General features: G+C 44.4%; 1 protein-coding gene across 1 annotated transcript in view; it reads left to right on the top strand.

Moving 5' to 3' along the window:
* Positions 1 to 16324, top strand: part of RSF1 (remodeling and spacing factor 1) — a 705323-nt gene that overhangs the window by 122050 nt on the left and 566949 nt on the right. The window contains exon 3 of the mRNA XM_085623248.1: positions 14927 to 15019. Within this exon, the coding sequence (XP_085479374.1) occupies positions 14927 to 15019 (93 nt within the window). The remainder of the gene's footprint in view (positions 1 to 14926; positions 15020 to 16324) is intronic.

The raw sequence follows: 16324 nt of genomic DNA on the forward strand, positions 1-16324 counted from the left end.
CAAGGCAGACATGGTTCTCACAAATTCAAGAAATGGGGCAAGGCAATCCCCACAGGTTCACGAGAAGAAGGGACCTGCTCTCCATGCAAAACGGAGAGGTCCTGCATCCGGAGCCAGAGAGCCTCAACCTGGCGGCATGGCTCCTGAAGACCTAGAGTTCGCTCACCTTAGATTGCCTCCAAGCACTATGCGGGTGCTGTGGGAGGCAAGAAAACCAACTACACGCAAATGCTACAGCGCGAAATGGCAGAGATTTACTATGTGGTGCAGGAAGAAGGGGCTGCAAAATACAATGACAAGAGACTCAACAGTACTGAGGTACCTCACACACCTTCTAAAGAGTAACCTCTGCTCGAGCTCCCTAAGGGTACACCTAGCGGCGATCGTAGCCTACACCAGAGGAGAGAACGGTGGAAGTTTCTTCACATCGCAGGTTGTGAAGAGATTTATGGAAGGAGCCAAAAGAATTGCTCCTCCTAAAAGGTTGCCGCCGCCAGCATGGAATCTCAACGTGGTACTGACGGAGCTCATGAAGGCACCGTTTGAACCCATTCACAAGGCCTCACTGCAAATGTTGAGTATGAAAACGGCCTTTCTGGTAGCCATAACCTCGCTACGCAGGGTGAGCGAGCTTCAAGCGCTAACGCTACAGGAACCCTACATTCAGATTCACAAGGACAGGGTTGTCCTGAGAACAGACCCACACTTCATGCCCAAGGTGGTGTCGGCGTTCCACATGAACCAGAGTATTCAGATACCGAGTTTCTTCCAAAACCCAACTTCAAACGCAGAAAAGGCTCTACACACTCTTGACGCTAGAAGAGCGGTGATGCACTACATTGAGAGGACCAAGGAGCACAGAAAAACTCAGCAGCTCTTTGTGTCCTTTGCATCAAGCTTCATGGGGAGACCAGTGACAAAGGGCACCATTGCTAGATGGATTGCACTAACTATACAGTTTTGCCACAAACAGGCAGGACAGGAGCTAACGGAGGGGCCTCAAGCTCACTCCACAAGGAAGAAAGGGGCAACCATTGCCTTTCTGGCAAACACGCCCATTCAGGACATATGCCTGGCGGCAACATGGGCTTCGGTGCACACGTTCACCAAGCACTACTGCGTGGACATACAGATGAACAAAGAAGCACAAGTAGGACAGAAGGTGCTTCAACACATATTCATTATTTATTTTTATTTTTTTGAAACCGTTTATTGCAGAATCCAAAAGATATACAAAGATGGGCCTACAACCTTCGGGCCGGCCGCTAGCAAACAAAAGAGCATATAATACAAACAATAGAGCACACGCTGCGACAGAAGTGAGATCACAGGAGTTGAGAGAAGCGTTGGCAGCCACACCATCCGGACCCCACACAACGGTTTCATTCTTATATAAATAACGAAAAAACAAGTCCACAAGGCAACCCGCAATCGGAAACAATAGCATGTGCTCCCCTGAGGGGGACCCTACCGATACACAGGAATATCAAGGGGGGGGGATAGGTCGGGACGGAGACAAAAGTGGACTCAATGCCCAGAACTAGGAAGACAAGCAGGCTAAGGAGACGGGGCCGGTGTTCAACACATATTCAACGACCAACGCTCATCTACCACCCAGCCGCCACAAAGATAACAAACCGCTACAAAGTCTATGCACAGCATAGTGAATCCAGAAAGATTCACGCTGCAAAACGAATAGTTTCTTACCTGTCGGTGTAGTTTTGCAGCTTGAAGATCTTTCTGGATTCACTAGCGAACCCACCCACCTCCGCCAGGAAGATGAGGCTGGAGGAAGAGGGGGTGAAATAAAGAAGATCAGAAGGAATAAAAACGTACAGAAAAATGGACATAAAGGATTAATCAATCGCCTAGGGTTAAAAAAAAAAACGAGAGGAAAAAAGAACCCGAAGATGGCGCCCCAAAGGTGGGACTTCCGCAGGAAGCACGACGACGTCACGGGAGGTGCACCAAATGGTGGGTCGTCGACGCCCACCTGGGCTACAGAAAAAAAAAAAAAAAAGAAAAGACTACGAATCCGGACCTAACCACAAGATCGCGGAATAATGCACAGCATAGTGAATCCAGAAAGATCTTCGAGCTGCAAAACTACACCGACAGGTAAGAAACTAGTTGTTCCATCATACTTATAATCTTCTCAACTCTTGATAAAGGGATCCCAGATTCATCCTGGCAATATGCACCGTCTGGTGTTCGTATCGATGGGAGGCTGTAACTGTTTTTCCTGATATTGGAAGTCTATATTATACAGTGCATATTGCCAGGATGAATCTGGGATCCCTTTATCAAGAGTTGAGAAGACAACTTGTTTCGTGTCTGAACAAGGACGGACAATAATAAAATAATTTTGCCTGGACATATAAGATGCAAAGAGTGTGGTTTTCTGAGTGCATAACCTAATGTGTGACTATTCCCTGAAAGGAAAACAACGATCTGGGAACTAACGCTGTGCATTTCTCTAAATGTACTTTGTTGTTGATAGTACTGCCTTTTGTGTGGTCAAATGAGCTGCTCCTGCTATATTTATATTTCCTGTGTAAGTCTAAAAAAATATGAATGCTATTTTGCCATCAGGATAGCAAAACAAAACCTACTACAGCATTCATTTAGTTCAGCATCTTGAAAAAACTCTCTATCATGGTCTTCGGAGGTCTCCTGTCTGAGAACTTTACAGACCCTTTTACAATCCACTCAAGAGTTGTATGACTCTTTCACTGTATAGTCCCAGCAAAATTAAGCATCCATTCACTCAGGAATAGTAAAAGGAATCATTCTTTCTTAGTTGCATTCTCTCTCTTTTGACCAAATAAAACAGTCAGATGTTATTGACATATTTGGCTCTTATTAGCAATCAGATTGTCTCTTCGAACCCAACCTGGGTCTTGTGATCAAGACCTCACTCTCAGTGATTGTCACTTTCTTTTCCATGTTACTTAATAATGTGCTGGACACCGGCATAGTTCATCCAGCACGAGAAAGAACAATAGTTACCCCCTATGCAAAATGGCAATTTTAGTTTCAACAGAACACGTACATTTTCACCCTATTTCCGTACCACAATTTCTCATAGAAGTAGTGACTGTATCCCGGCTCCAAAAACTCTTACAGAACTATAATTTTCTTGCCCGACTCAAACATGATTCTGTCCAAGAGAACTAACTCTACCTATGTTTCTTTGACTTGAGACTGAGGGTGGTTGGAGGTGATGTTGGTGTTCTAGTTTTTTCTCGATTTCACAATGGCGCTAGATACCATTGACCACCACCTTATCCAAAGGTGGCACGATCTTGACAGACGCACTAGATCATTAGCCTGACGTTTTTTTCTGATAAACAGATCTCTGCAGGTAACATTTACACAATAAGCAGCCACGACTGGTGAACAAACAGGGCAGTCCTACATGAAGCCATACTCTTGCCGCTTTTGTTTAATATGTTTATGCAGCAGTGTCTATCACATTGCATATGGTGTTACATGCTAAAAAAGAAATCCACACAATCCCGCTCCTTCTCCGGAAATGCCCCATACATCTGGAATGACCTCCCTAAAGACCTACGATGCAACCCCTCCTACACCAGCTTTAAACAAGCATTTACAATGCAATGGTCTCGGCATTGTTAAAGTTAGAGCTGTTGGCATTGCTCATGACATTTTTGTTTTTAAAACATTTAAAGAAACGGCATTGTTATTTACAATGTTAATAGCTTAATCACTCTCCAATGCGAGACCTATTGCATGTGCACTCACACACAGAGCCACCCACACACAGCCACCCAAACACAGAGCCACCCACACACACAGAGCAACCCACACACAAATAGAGCCACCCACAGAGCCCTACACACACAGTTACCCACACACAGACAGAGCCACCACGCATAGAGCCAGACACACAGCCACACACACAGAGCCACATACACAGAGCCACACTCAGAGCCACACATACACACACAGTGGCTTCCACAAACCTTCCAGCACCTGTGACGAGATTAGCAATAAATCATCATTTAACAGTGTTTAAGGCACGAGAAACCTAAAAAGGGTGCCAGGTAGTTGAAGCTCCCCCCATAGCCGAGCATCACAGCGAAGACCTGGTCTCTTGGTAACACCCACTAGGAGATATATGTCCCTTCCACTCTGGAACCATCACGCCCCACACCCCCTTTCCCGTCACACGTTCAAGGGTACCCCCTCGCCCGCCTGGCAACCGCATCCCATGCCCACCCCTTCCGTGCCCAGTTCATACATTCACAAAGCTTCCCCAGCTAGAGCCCTCCTACTACCCCTCCTTCCCTCCTCTCATTTTCACCTTCAAAAGATGGCGGGCAGGGAAGAAAAAAATTTCCCTCCCGTGAGATAGTAAGGAGAAAAGCAAGACAGAGAGTATTCCAGCAAGCAGAGAAAAGACTTTGTACACACCATGCGTCAGTAGCACATCACTGGCTCAAAATCTACCAACACCATTATAGCCATGCGCACAGAAGACACACTGTTTGTAGATAGTGGACAATCCTAAACTCCCCACCCAACAATGAAAACATACTAGTCTGGGACAACCCACAGTTTGTCAATACTGAGCAGAGGACTCCAGTTCAATACGAAAATATACCTCTGGAACAGCACAACTCCGGGCCATAAACACACAAAGCAAAAAACAGAGATGTTAAAGCGTGGAGATCAGCGAATTGCATATTCGACAGCAACACATACTGTGACAGTCACAGGTCATGCAAATCACTCATTACATCCACGTGTCCCATGTCCTTTGCGTGTATTTTACCACTGTTCTATTTTGCAAATGAAGGACAGGGCGGTGATTCAAAGTGGAGAGGAGCGACGGAGCGACGGAGATCCCGAAAGGAAAAGAAAGGGATTCTTGTAGGGAAGCTCGAAGGGTCAGTGATCGTGGCTGGTCAGTAATCCAGGGGAGGGGAAAGGGGGCCTGCGGATGAGGTAGGGTCTTCTAAATATGCGGGAGTTGGGGGGACATCGGCGCTTAAATGGTGGTACAGAGGCAACTGCCAGGGAATAGCTTCTAAAACGAAGAGAGATACACAGTATGAAGGAGTATACCAATTATTTATTCCAATAGAGAGGGGCCTCGTGATTGCCAAGGGGGAGCGGTATGGGAGTAAGAATTGCCGAGGGTGATTGCTACATATAGCGCAGTAGTCAAGACACCTCTCCTTGTAAAGTTTCAACCCTCACTTTAATTAAAAAAACAAAAACAAAACACCCGTTACAAAATGAGAGCTACTTTCTTAGATCATGAAACTAAGTGCTGACCATGAGCGGTGAATCCAAGGGGGTGCCGACTTCCAGTAGGCAGCAGAGTTCAGTGAGTCCGATCCAGGTGTTGACCATGAAAGAGGGAGGGTAGAACCAATCGTTCAAATAACTTTATTCGATTGTAAGATTTAACAATCATAAAAGCACAATACATGGATAAACATTTCACAGATAAATTGTTTTAAAAAGCTGTCCAATACTTATGTATGATGGGCGGACTATGTAAACAGAATGAGTAAAGGCATCTAGCAGAATAATCAGGTTTAAGAATATAAATAATTTGTTCAAAGTTAAAAATCATTAGGGAATAGGACAATAAAAACAGCATAATTATCCCTCCATACTTTTCCTGAAAGTAATAGCTAGTTTTAAAAAGCTGCTTACATATAAAGTACAATCACAGTTCAAAAGTTGAAGGAAATAAAGTGCTGGTTTAATCTGTGTAAAATTTAGTTTCTTTAAACAAGGCTTTAGATATAGCCTTCGAGGTACTGAATAATACGGACAAAAGAATAAAAAGTGCTCCAGATCTTGCGGAGACTTTCCGTCGCAGCCGCAAGCAGGTAGCACTTGACCACGATGGGACCCTCTTGGTACAGCCAGTAGGAGGTGGAACAGGTCAAATTGGAACCTGGTCAACAAAAATCGTTCGTAGCCAGATATAGGCCACGAGAGATATGGTTCCAAATGTAAGCATGTTTTAAGTAGAGCGTGTTTCCTGACACTACATTTCATAAACTCGGCCTCCTCCCGGGCAAGGTACCTGGTTGTAAGAAATGCTTTTTTTACAAATGTGACATCAGCTTTTGTTATAGTGGATGGGGTTAAAAACAGGGCTGGCCGTCCAAGTTCGGTAAGACAATCTTTTATATATTTCAGCCATGGGACCTTGAATCTACCATCCCAGGTTAAGGCTTCTCTTAATATATCGTTGGTAAGGGGTATATCATTATTCAACCAAGAATTCATCCAACAAAGTATGGGATTTGCGGCTAGTCTATCGCTTAGAAAGGGCAAACCTAACTCCTCGTGAACCGAGAAGTTACCAGTGCCCCTAGGCAGCCTTAGGATCTTCTTTAAGAAATTATTTTCTGTGACCTCTAGGTCTCGCGTCTGGCTATAGCCCCAGAGTTCACTACCATAACATGCAACTGCAATGCTCTTTGCTTGGTATAATTTAAGCAAGGCCGCCACCGGGCTGTTGCCCATTTTTCTCGCAAATCCTAATATGGCTGCGTTGACCCGAGTCATTTCGCCCTTTTTTTTATGGACTGCTGGGCCCCAGGATAATTGGTCATCAAGAAGAATTCCAAGATATGAGAAAGTTTTAGATGTTGGAATTTTTTCCCCATTTATAGTAAAGGAATTTGGTTTTCGCGAACCATGGCCAATTTTCATGACAAACGACTTGGAGTTATTGATACTGAGGCCTCGAGACTCCATAAAAAGATAAAATGAATTTAAAAGTGTCTGGAGACCGTTCGCTGTCCTTGAAATCAGGACGGCGTCATCTGCATAAAGCAGAACCGGAACTCCTCTTGAACCTACATGAGGATAATCCGTACCTGATCTCAGCAAATAGTCCTCTAACTCGTTAATGTACAGGTTAAAGAGGAATGGGGCCAAGATACACCCTTGTCTAACACCCCGATTAATTCTTATGTCCCCGGTCACTTTCAAATCTTGGGTGTAGCGAACGTTCGCTCTTGTGTCAGAATGCAAATCAGCCAATAGATGGATTAGGTTTTGCTCGACACCCATCTTTAACATGATATCCCATAGTTTACCCCTATCCACGCAATCAAAAGCGGACGATAGGTCCATAAAAGCCAGATGAATAGTTCCCTTCCGGGCCAAAGTATATTTACCTGTAATCAAGTATAGATTCAGGCATTGGGTCACAGTTGAGTGACCAGGTCTGAATCCATATTGTATTGGAGACAGAATTTTATTCTCTTGGGCCCATGTTGTCAATCTGGTCAGGATTACACCCCCCACTACCTTTGCTACTGAGTTTATCAATGAGATTGGTCTGTAACATGATGGGTTGCTGCGATCACCCTTTTTAAACACGGGGACAATTGTCGAGTGCCCCCATGACTTCGGGCAACCCAAAACCGTTGCAGCATTTATTACTTTAGTTAGTACGGGGGCCCAAAGTGATGTACAAGATTTAAAAAGATCCGGAGGTAAGCCATCCGGTCCAGGTGCCTTATTTCCAGTTAGCCCTTGAATGGCCTTTTCTACCTCGTTATCCAGAAAGCACAGAGAATTCGCCCTTATAGTTAAAAAATCATATTCTGCTTGTTGCTTATTACTCTTAAAGATTACACTAAAATGATTAACCCAGTCCTCCTCTGGGATATTAGTTCCTAGATCTGAATCACTGGGGTTGTCGAATAGGGGTTTATTTATAATTTCCCAGAATTTACTGCTGTTGCCCAGAATTGAGGGGTCAAGCAAAGAATCCCAGGTAATGGCCTTGATTTCCTTTTTACGACCAGCAAGTGCTTTCTTGTAAGTCGCACGTAGATTTTTAATTAGGCCGGAGTCCCTAGGTATGATTTTCAATGCTTTTCTTAGGTCTTTGCTTGCCTTGGAGCAGGTGTGGTCAAACCATTTAGGGTAATTTCTAGTTTGTCCCTTCACAGGAACTAGCAGCATGGAACCTACAATAGACACCACGACCTCAAATGAGGCTAAGGTTTGTTCATGGGAAATAGATGTTGATACACAAGCCGCAAGTTCCTGGCCACATAACTTATTAATTTCATTATAAAAGTTATCATGGTTAACTAAATTCCACTTCAATCGACGTTTTCCATTAATACATTTTAAGGTTCCCCGGTCTTCACGGAGCCCACGCAATTCAAAAATTCCACCACCCAATATGATAGTTATGGGGTTATGATCACTAAAAATATTTGATTGAATAGTGAAACTAAAGGCCTGGGTGGTAAGGTCAGCGGACAATATCATATGGTCTATAAAAGACCCGTGAGCACAGCCTTTAAAAGTTGGCACGTCATATACCTTGTCCTCCGGTACTAAAGACATAGCTACATACAAATTATTTTCATTTAACAAATCATTTAAGAGGGTTCCACATCTAGTGTGGTTAAAATGAAAGCCGTTCGCGTTGTTACAACCTAGAGACCCCATAGGGGTATCTCGAGGGTTACCGCAGGGGTGCACATTAAAATCTCCAACTATTAATAAATTGCGTGACATCACACCTGCGCCTTCTGCCAATGTATCTTTCAAAGACATTATATTACAATCCCCTTCACTGGATGTAGCATTATAAAAGTTGATCAAGGTCAAATCACGTTTGCCTCTCTTAAAGTCAAGTATTTGGACATTTCTGTTTGCGTGATATAGGTTACGTATAACACAGGAAAGAGCCAAATTTACAAAAATGGCCAGCCCCCCCTTTGCCCTGCCTCTAACTGAGGGAACTGCTGGGCTGATAAAGCTTTGATATCCTTCAATACATGCGCTATTGTCTTCCATCCATGTCTCTTGAAGGCAGATGATGGTGTATTTTTTAGCATATGCCAACCAGGCAGGATCACTTATTTTATCGGCCAATCCTGCTACGTTCCAGGAAACTAAAGACACATTATGAGCATCGTATGACTCGTGGCCAGGGTAAACATCAGTAGAGGAAAATTCAGGTGAGTATTCTGGTCGATCAATATGTATACCTCCTGTGTTTTCTATATCGAAAGAATTTAATTCTACAGGAAGTAAGTTAGAAGTATCAGTCATGATAGGGGAATTATCAGTCATAATTTCATGGTTGGGGAGTCAATCCTGTTCGTCCAGTCCTGATAGGGAAGCATATCTATTTGATGTTGGAATGGTGGAATAAGATGTCTCAGTGGTAACCCTCGGTGGTGGATATGAGAGTGGAAGGTTTGACAAGAGGGAGCGAGGGTAGAAGTAGCTGAGATCAGCCGTTGTAATTCCCAGACTCCTACCCGGGGTATACCAGTCCGCTATGTAAGGTGACACCCTACGGTCTCGAAAATTGACTATGATGACATCGCCCTGTTTGTCCTTAGGTCTAGGACCCAACCAGTTCAGTCTCCTAACATGTAATATTTCACCGTTAATTTCAGGAGGGAGTGGTCTATTATGGGTCAACCAGTACACTACTTTGTTTTTAAGTTGTTGGTGGCTCTCAGTTTTACCCTGGGCGAGGACAGGAACCCCCATTAAGGTCACTACATATGGAGCCGCTTCAGGGGGCAGGTCAATATGGGAACTTTTATCCAGTTTATACTCTGGGGGGGGGCTGCCTGTTTCTATTGTTAGCCGGGGGAGCTGCGGAGTTAATAATTTGGTCTTCTCTCAGGTCCCTCTTGGCGGTGGGTTGATTCTCTCGTATTGGTTGGGGGGCTTGTGTGTTCTGTTCATGATTCAATGTGTTAGATTGAGTAGTTATTTGAGTTAAGGGAGAATGTGTAATAACCTCAGTAGGTTTTTTTACGCAGGTAAGAGTTCAAATCAGTATTTAGTGAGATAAGGGAGGCATGAGATGCTTCTAAAGATGTTAATTGTGTCTCAATGTTCTTAACTCTCTCTACTAGAGGTAAAAGTAGAGCTCTCACCATGCGCTCGACATCTGACATTGAATTAGAAAAAGGAAACATGGGAAGCTGTGGCGGTGGAGTTGCTTGCTTAGTTCGCAGGGGAGATAATATAGGTTGGGGCATGGCTTTAGGCGCATCCAAGTGGCGTACTTTTCTCCTTTTTTTTGTTGGTGCGGTATATGTTTTTTTTGCCACAGGCTTTGAAGTAGAGGACCTTCTTTTACCAGGATTCCCTTTAGAAGTCGAGGCGATATGAGTAGGGGAAGAGTCCACAGGAGAAGTACCCGTTAAGGGACGCAAATTAGAAGAGAATAACCCAGTTTCATTCGAAATAGATATTACATTCAGTGTATCACACAATTGCGCGGGAAGACCACAGTCGGCAGGTCGTTCAGGATCCAAAATCCTGATTGGCGGAGAAGAAACCTGCTGAATTTGACCCAAGGAGGAACGCTTCTGGAACACTGGGTCTAAAGAGAGACGGCGTTCCGTGATGGCAATCTCTTTTTCTAACACGGATGCCGCCCTAGTAATGAAATTATCCAGAGTCCCCCTCACTGAGCCACCTAACAGGGAAGACCTTGTTTTTGTGGATTGTGTAGCCATAGTGAGTTACTATATGTTCTATATCACAGATGTAAAAACACTAATGAACAATTAAACCCAAAGTTAGCTTGCAAATGAAATGGTAAAACACAAGAAATGGAAAACAGTCAACGGCTACAAAGCGCAGGCATCTTGTGCCCTTACATGGAATTGAACAAAAGACAGTCACCTGGTTCTTAAACGAGTTGTAAAGTTTGAGTAGGCAACGAAAGAGGGAAGGCCCAGCCCAGCCTTGTTCGGCCGTAGACGGCCCGCCCTTTGCCCGGGCTTAGCCCGCGCGCGAGCCCGCGACGCGGGGAATGGTTCAGATTTTAAAGCCTCTCCTGGCGCAGCTTCCGGGATGTTTGGGTCCGGGGAGTCTGGGTAATGTAGTTCTTCCCCCGTTACTCCACACAGCGGCCACACAGGAAGGAGCGCGGCGGCGGGAGCGAGGAGGCGCCAGGCGCAGTAGTCTCCTCTCCTCTCTCTGAGAGGCACAAGGTAAAGCTCAGCAGGGACAGCCAGGGACAGCCAGGAACAATGCTGTGGACGGCACACCCGCTCCACCGAGAATGGTTCAGATTTTAAAGCCCCTCCTGGCGCAGCTTCTGGGATGTTTGGGTCCGGGAGTCTGGGTAATGTAGTTCTTCCCCCGTTACTCCACACAGCGGCCACACAGGAAGGAGCGCGGCGGCGGAAGCGAGGGGGCGCCAGGCGCAGTAGTCTCCTCTCCTCTCTCTGAGAGGCACAAGGTAAAGCTCAGCAGGGACAGCCAGGGACAGCCAGGAACAATGCTGTGAACCAATCACTGGGAGCAATGATTTTGGCGGGGCGGAAAGTGATTCTTGGTTGAAGGGAAAGAGATTCCTGGAGGTACAGCGACTCCCGTGGGTTGGTGTTCAGTATCCTGCAAGGCCCCTCCCACTAGCCTCCATCATTAAATTTGCTGAGACAGCAGCTCCGGGTCTCCGTCGGGCAGTCGCCCCGCCTACCCCGCTCTCTGGTTTCGCTGGAGCCCATTGTTTACAAACTGTCCTCACACGCACTAGGCTGGGAGTCGCGCGAGAGTCAAGAACTAGTTTGTTTCCAGTACCCGGCCGCGCTAAATGTACAGGGAGGAGGGAAATGGGGACACCAAAAGGGGCTACGGGAGGCGACGTTAAACGCTGAAAGGACGAACGTGAATCACAGCTGTCGCTCTGCGGAAAAGTCGCTTGGAAGGGGCAATTCTTTGAGTGGAATCGGCAATAAAAACAAATTGAGGTTACATAAAAGGGACCTGCAGAAAGTGTAAAATAACCCGGGCACTACCTCCTAATCTGATTTTCTAGGCTCAAACGTTATGATTTCCGTTTGCCCATGTACAAAAGAGCAGTTAGTGTCCACATAAGCGGTCTCGACATTTCGCTAGTACAGCAAGGTGGGTGAGACATTTTTACGAACATAACATGGGTCCCTGCAGCTCTTGCGACGCAGGGGGTCCCCGACCATTCTGGGGGCCCTGAATCCTTCAACCCAATGCAAACAAGGCAGAGCAAAAGGCAAGCACACCACTGCCTTTCTCCGAGGCAGAGCAGAAATGCCTCGGAGAAACGCAGTGGCGTTTTCGGATTCGGGGGCGTGTTTTGCTTTTATCTCCTCTTGCCATTGGCTGGAGGAGATAATTAGACTTCTTGAAAAAAACACGCCCCCCGATCCGAAAAGGACGGGGCCTAATCGGAATGACGGACCTCTTCTCCAATGGCTGGCCAGCATTCAAGAGGCCAGCCAATGGAGAACAGGGGAGAAGAGGGGCGGGTTCAAGCCCCTCTTCTCCAAGTCATTAAATCTCGGATCGAGACTGCGCAAGCGCAGCCTTCGAGCCGAGACCTAAAAAGACCTAAAAATACACCTCCTCAATAAATATTGGGGGTCTTTACCTGCGCCTTAAATTCGATCTTCCATGTCTTATATGTATATAACTCTATGCTCTGACTATCTGTTTACGTGATATGTATAATCTCAAGCCGTTTTCTTTGTTTTACCTGTTGTTATTCCATGATGTTGTAATTGTTTCTTACCGTAATTATCCTAGTCATGTAAAGCGCTCTGATGTTCTGTTATTCCATGATGTTGTGATTTTGTTTTTTACCGTAACTATCTCAGACATGTAAAGCGCTCTGATACCGCTGGGTCCAGCCAGCGCTATATAAAACCTCTAAAATAAATAAATGAAATAAATAAATAAGAGACCTGCCCTTCTCATTATAAACAGCCAGCTTGTGGAAATCGGTGTTGTTTTACACCAAATTTCCTTATGATATTTGGAAAAAAATTAAAACAAACCAGTCTGAACACTTTTTAATCAATTCTGCTGATTTTGGTTGCTGATTTTGGTGGTCTCATTTTGGTGGGTCACAAATACAACTGTTTTCCTGCCACCAAGAATAGCTGATAGTATGCCTAACACATAAAGTGGAGAAGTGTGGCTCAATGATTAGAGCGGCACACCCTGATGCAGAGGTCTAGCCCGGGACCAGGGTTCAATTCCCCACCTCGGCGGGTCTTGGGCTCAAAAATTCCACGGACCTGATAATTCTCGCCTCGGTGCCATTCCAATCATGGAGTCCCACTCTGCAACTCTGGGCAATAGCTTGCTTAATCTCCACAACGGCCCCCACAACGCTAAGGATGCCTGGCCTCCACCTTGGGGGTGCCCAGGAGTGGACGCCTCACAGGGAAAGCCAGGATGGGTTCCACAGCGGTATTCGTACAAGCGCCTTGAGACCCTTGCGGGTGAGTAGTGCGCTATACAAGTATCAATTTACAATTTACATAAATAATAACATACCTTGATCTGGAAGAGCACCTTCTTCAAACTGTTCTACCTAAAAACTGTTTGCGTATTGTGGTTGGAAATCTCCTTTGATCTTTGGTGGGAGTAATGAGGACAGCATTGGGAGGGATTTTGAGTGAGACGGAGCTGAGAAGATGGAGTAAAGATTGTACCATTTGAAATTAATTTCTTAAGGAGACACTTGCAGTAACGTTTGCCTGAAAGAATACCCCTTGAAAGGAACTGAGCTACTTTTCTTTAAAAGATGGAAGGAAAAGGTCGGGGGATTTTACTTTGATTTCCTTAAGGAATGAGCACCCATCACAGACTGCTTCAATGCATTGAATTGTCTTGATCATTTGATGGTCAGATGATATCTGAATGAAAGAGAAGACTGAAGGACTTTGCTGATGTTGCATTGTAGAATTTTTTTGAACCTGACAGAAACTTGAAAGAGGTTGCTCACCAGCTCTGTCTTGAATCTTTGGCACTGAAAAGTTGTTTCACATCCAAGGGGAGCTAGTCTCTTGCTTATTCCCAATAACATAGAGGGGACTGCTTCTGTTAGTGCTACCTGTTCGTCCCTTTGGAACTTTCTCCTGTGGCTGGTGATTGTAGAATGTCCTGAAAACTTAGGAAGCACAGGTTGCCTCGGCTTGTTAAACCTGGACTTTATCATTAATTTGTAACTTTTTCCAGGTGCCTGACAAAGGAAGCTGATGTTTCTGTAGAGAAATCCTGAGGACCATTTGGATCAACAGCAAATTTAGCTATGGACCTGAAATAGTTGTGGGGAGCACTGTGCAGCTGGTTTCTTTAGAGTAGTGCCTGAGGAAGATATGGACAATTTTAAGAAGATACTTTGCATCATAAACATTTTCTTTTTCCAGTTTATTTTGTACATTGGTGCCTTTCAGTGCCACAAACGAATTCACTGGTGCCCCATGTAGAACTTTTTTAAGATCCATATCCTTCACTTTTTTCTTTTCCGCAATTAACTTTTAGCAGTAAGCATTATAATGTATTTTTGGTATATCTTTTGATCCCTACATCAGATTTCCTTTGTGCTATTTGACTTTTTAACTGTGTGTCCTCTTCGCTAACATGTTTTGCACCGTTCACATTCTAGATTTCCCAAGCTGTGTTGTTTTGGTTAGCTGTTGCATATGTACACTAAACAATTCTCTGATAAAGGACTTGCTGTTTTAGCTAAATTACCAAAGGGGACTGAGTAATTTCTCACAAAAATCAGTTGGGTTTAGGAGTCAGATTGTTCGGACCTTTCAGCAATTTATTTACTGCCCACTTTAAGAGTATGGCCTTGCTGCTCCTGTAGCTTACATTATCAGTACGCTACAGTACTGATAAGGGATTGAGGATAGGTTTGTATTTTTATTTATGTGGGGGTTTCACTAGTTCCTGGTGATCACCAAGACCTAATGCTACATTGCTTATGTTTGACTAAAATGTCAATACAGTTGTTTATAAATAACAAAATGTTCAACATGTTTGATGTACATGTGCAGTATCTTGCTTGATCCTGAGAGTTTTCCTTGAAAAAAATGTTTATGATGCTTATTAGTTTAAGGCTGCCTGTTTTAACATTATTTTTCTTTGACAGCTTTGTCAGGATTTCAACACTACCTGGGCATGGGAGATGGAGAAGAAGGGATACCAGGAAATGACGGTGGAATGCAAATTAGGAATGTTGAAGGTAACATATCCTAAATATGTTTTAGCAGTATGTAGGGAAACACAAACCATTAATCTGCCTATGAGGTTGGCTGGATGGATGGGGTGTACAGCAAGAGTTTTATAAAAGCAGCTGTAGTACTTCCTCAACCGTAGCGAGTCACTCAAATCAAGCATTCCTTATGGTGTTTCCTCTACTGGGTAATCTCCTGATTTAAGAAGATGTAGGCATCTCTGGGTAATAGATGCAAGGGATAGAACCACCATTGCAGTCTGTAAAGGAACCAGAAAACAGTTGTGTTTTAGCACTTCGTTTTCAAATCGGAACGTGACCAGAACTTTCTGATAAGAATCACCTCTTTGATAATTAGCAGATAGACTGACCTTTCTACCACTAAACCTGGAAAGTTGTTAATGAGTCCTCACCTCTTTCCCTTTCTCTTGTTCAACCTATCTCTGACCACCAGTTTCTTCGATCAGTGCTTTTGGCCTGCTTTTTCTGAAAGTTGAGACTTTTCCTTGATATTTGCCCTTTCCTTTATTGTTACCACAAGGTCCTGTCTTAAGCCCTATACTCGACTCACTACACCTCATCCCCTGATGATGTTATTGACGCACACCTCTCATCATCTCTGTCACACTGATGCTTAAATTGTCCTGGTCTTCCTTCACTTGTCAGCGCCACACTCTTTTCCAACTATGCACAGCTGTCATTGAATAGCTGTGCAATTTGTTTTCAAATAACAAGTTATATTTTCTGGTTTCGAATCCACAGCTATGTGTTCTTTATTTCCACCCCCAAGCACCCCCCTCCCCCCCCCCCCCCCTTCCCGAGCCCATTTCTCCACAAATTGGGACAGTCCTGTAAATTATAACTGATGAAGACGTATATGTTTTCTATGTTCGATTCCAAACCTACAGAACATTTTCATTAGTTCTTCCCGCACCCACTTCTGACATCATGGTCACAAGGCCTCTCTTGTCTTTCCCACCATTGTGATTTTCATTGTACTGCTCTTACAGTTGTTAAACAAAGACCTACTTGAACTGGATCCCAAAATACATATTTAGTGTGTCTTATTGAGGAGCACTGTTAATTTTATGGGGAATACTATCTTTACTTTCATGTCAAAGTAAGTGCTTTTTTCAATCTTTGTCATTCTCCTCACCTTTTTTCGTAGAGCTAGTAGCCTTTGGTAGTAGTAAAACCTGAGTATCTTCTCATTGAACCTTTCCTTTCTTTCTGACTTTTCTATGGAACCAGTCTAGTGCAACAGTGGTAGACCTGCCTAGCCCTTTTTTAGGCGGTACATGTGTATTTCAGAAA

This window comes from Triturus cristatus, chromosome 8 (genome assembly GCF_964204655.1).
Source record: "Triturus cristatus chromosome 8, aTriCri1.1, whole genome shotgun sequence".
Classification (NCBI taxonomy): domain Eukaryota; kingdom Metazoa; phylum Chordata; class Amphibia; order Caudata; family Salamandridae; genus Triturus; species Triturus cristatus.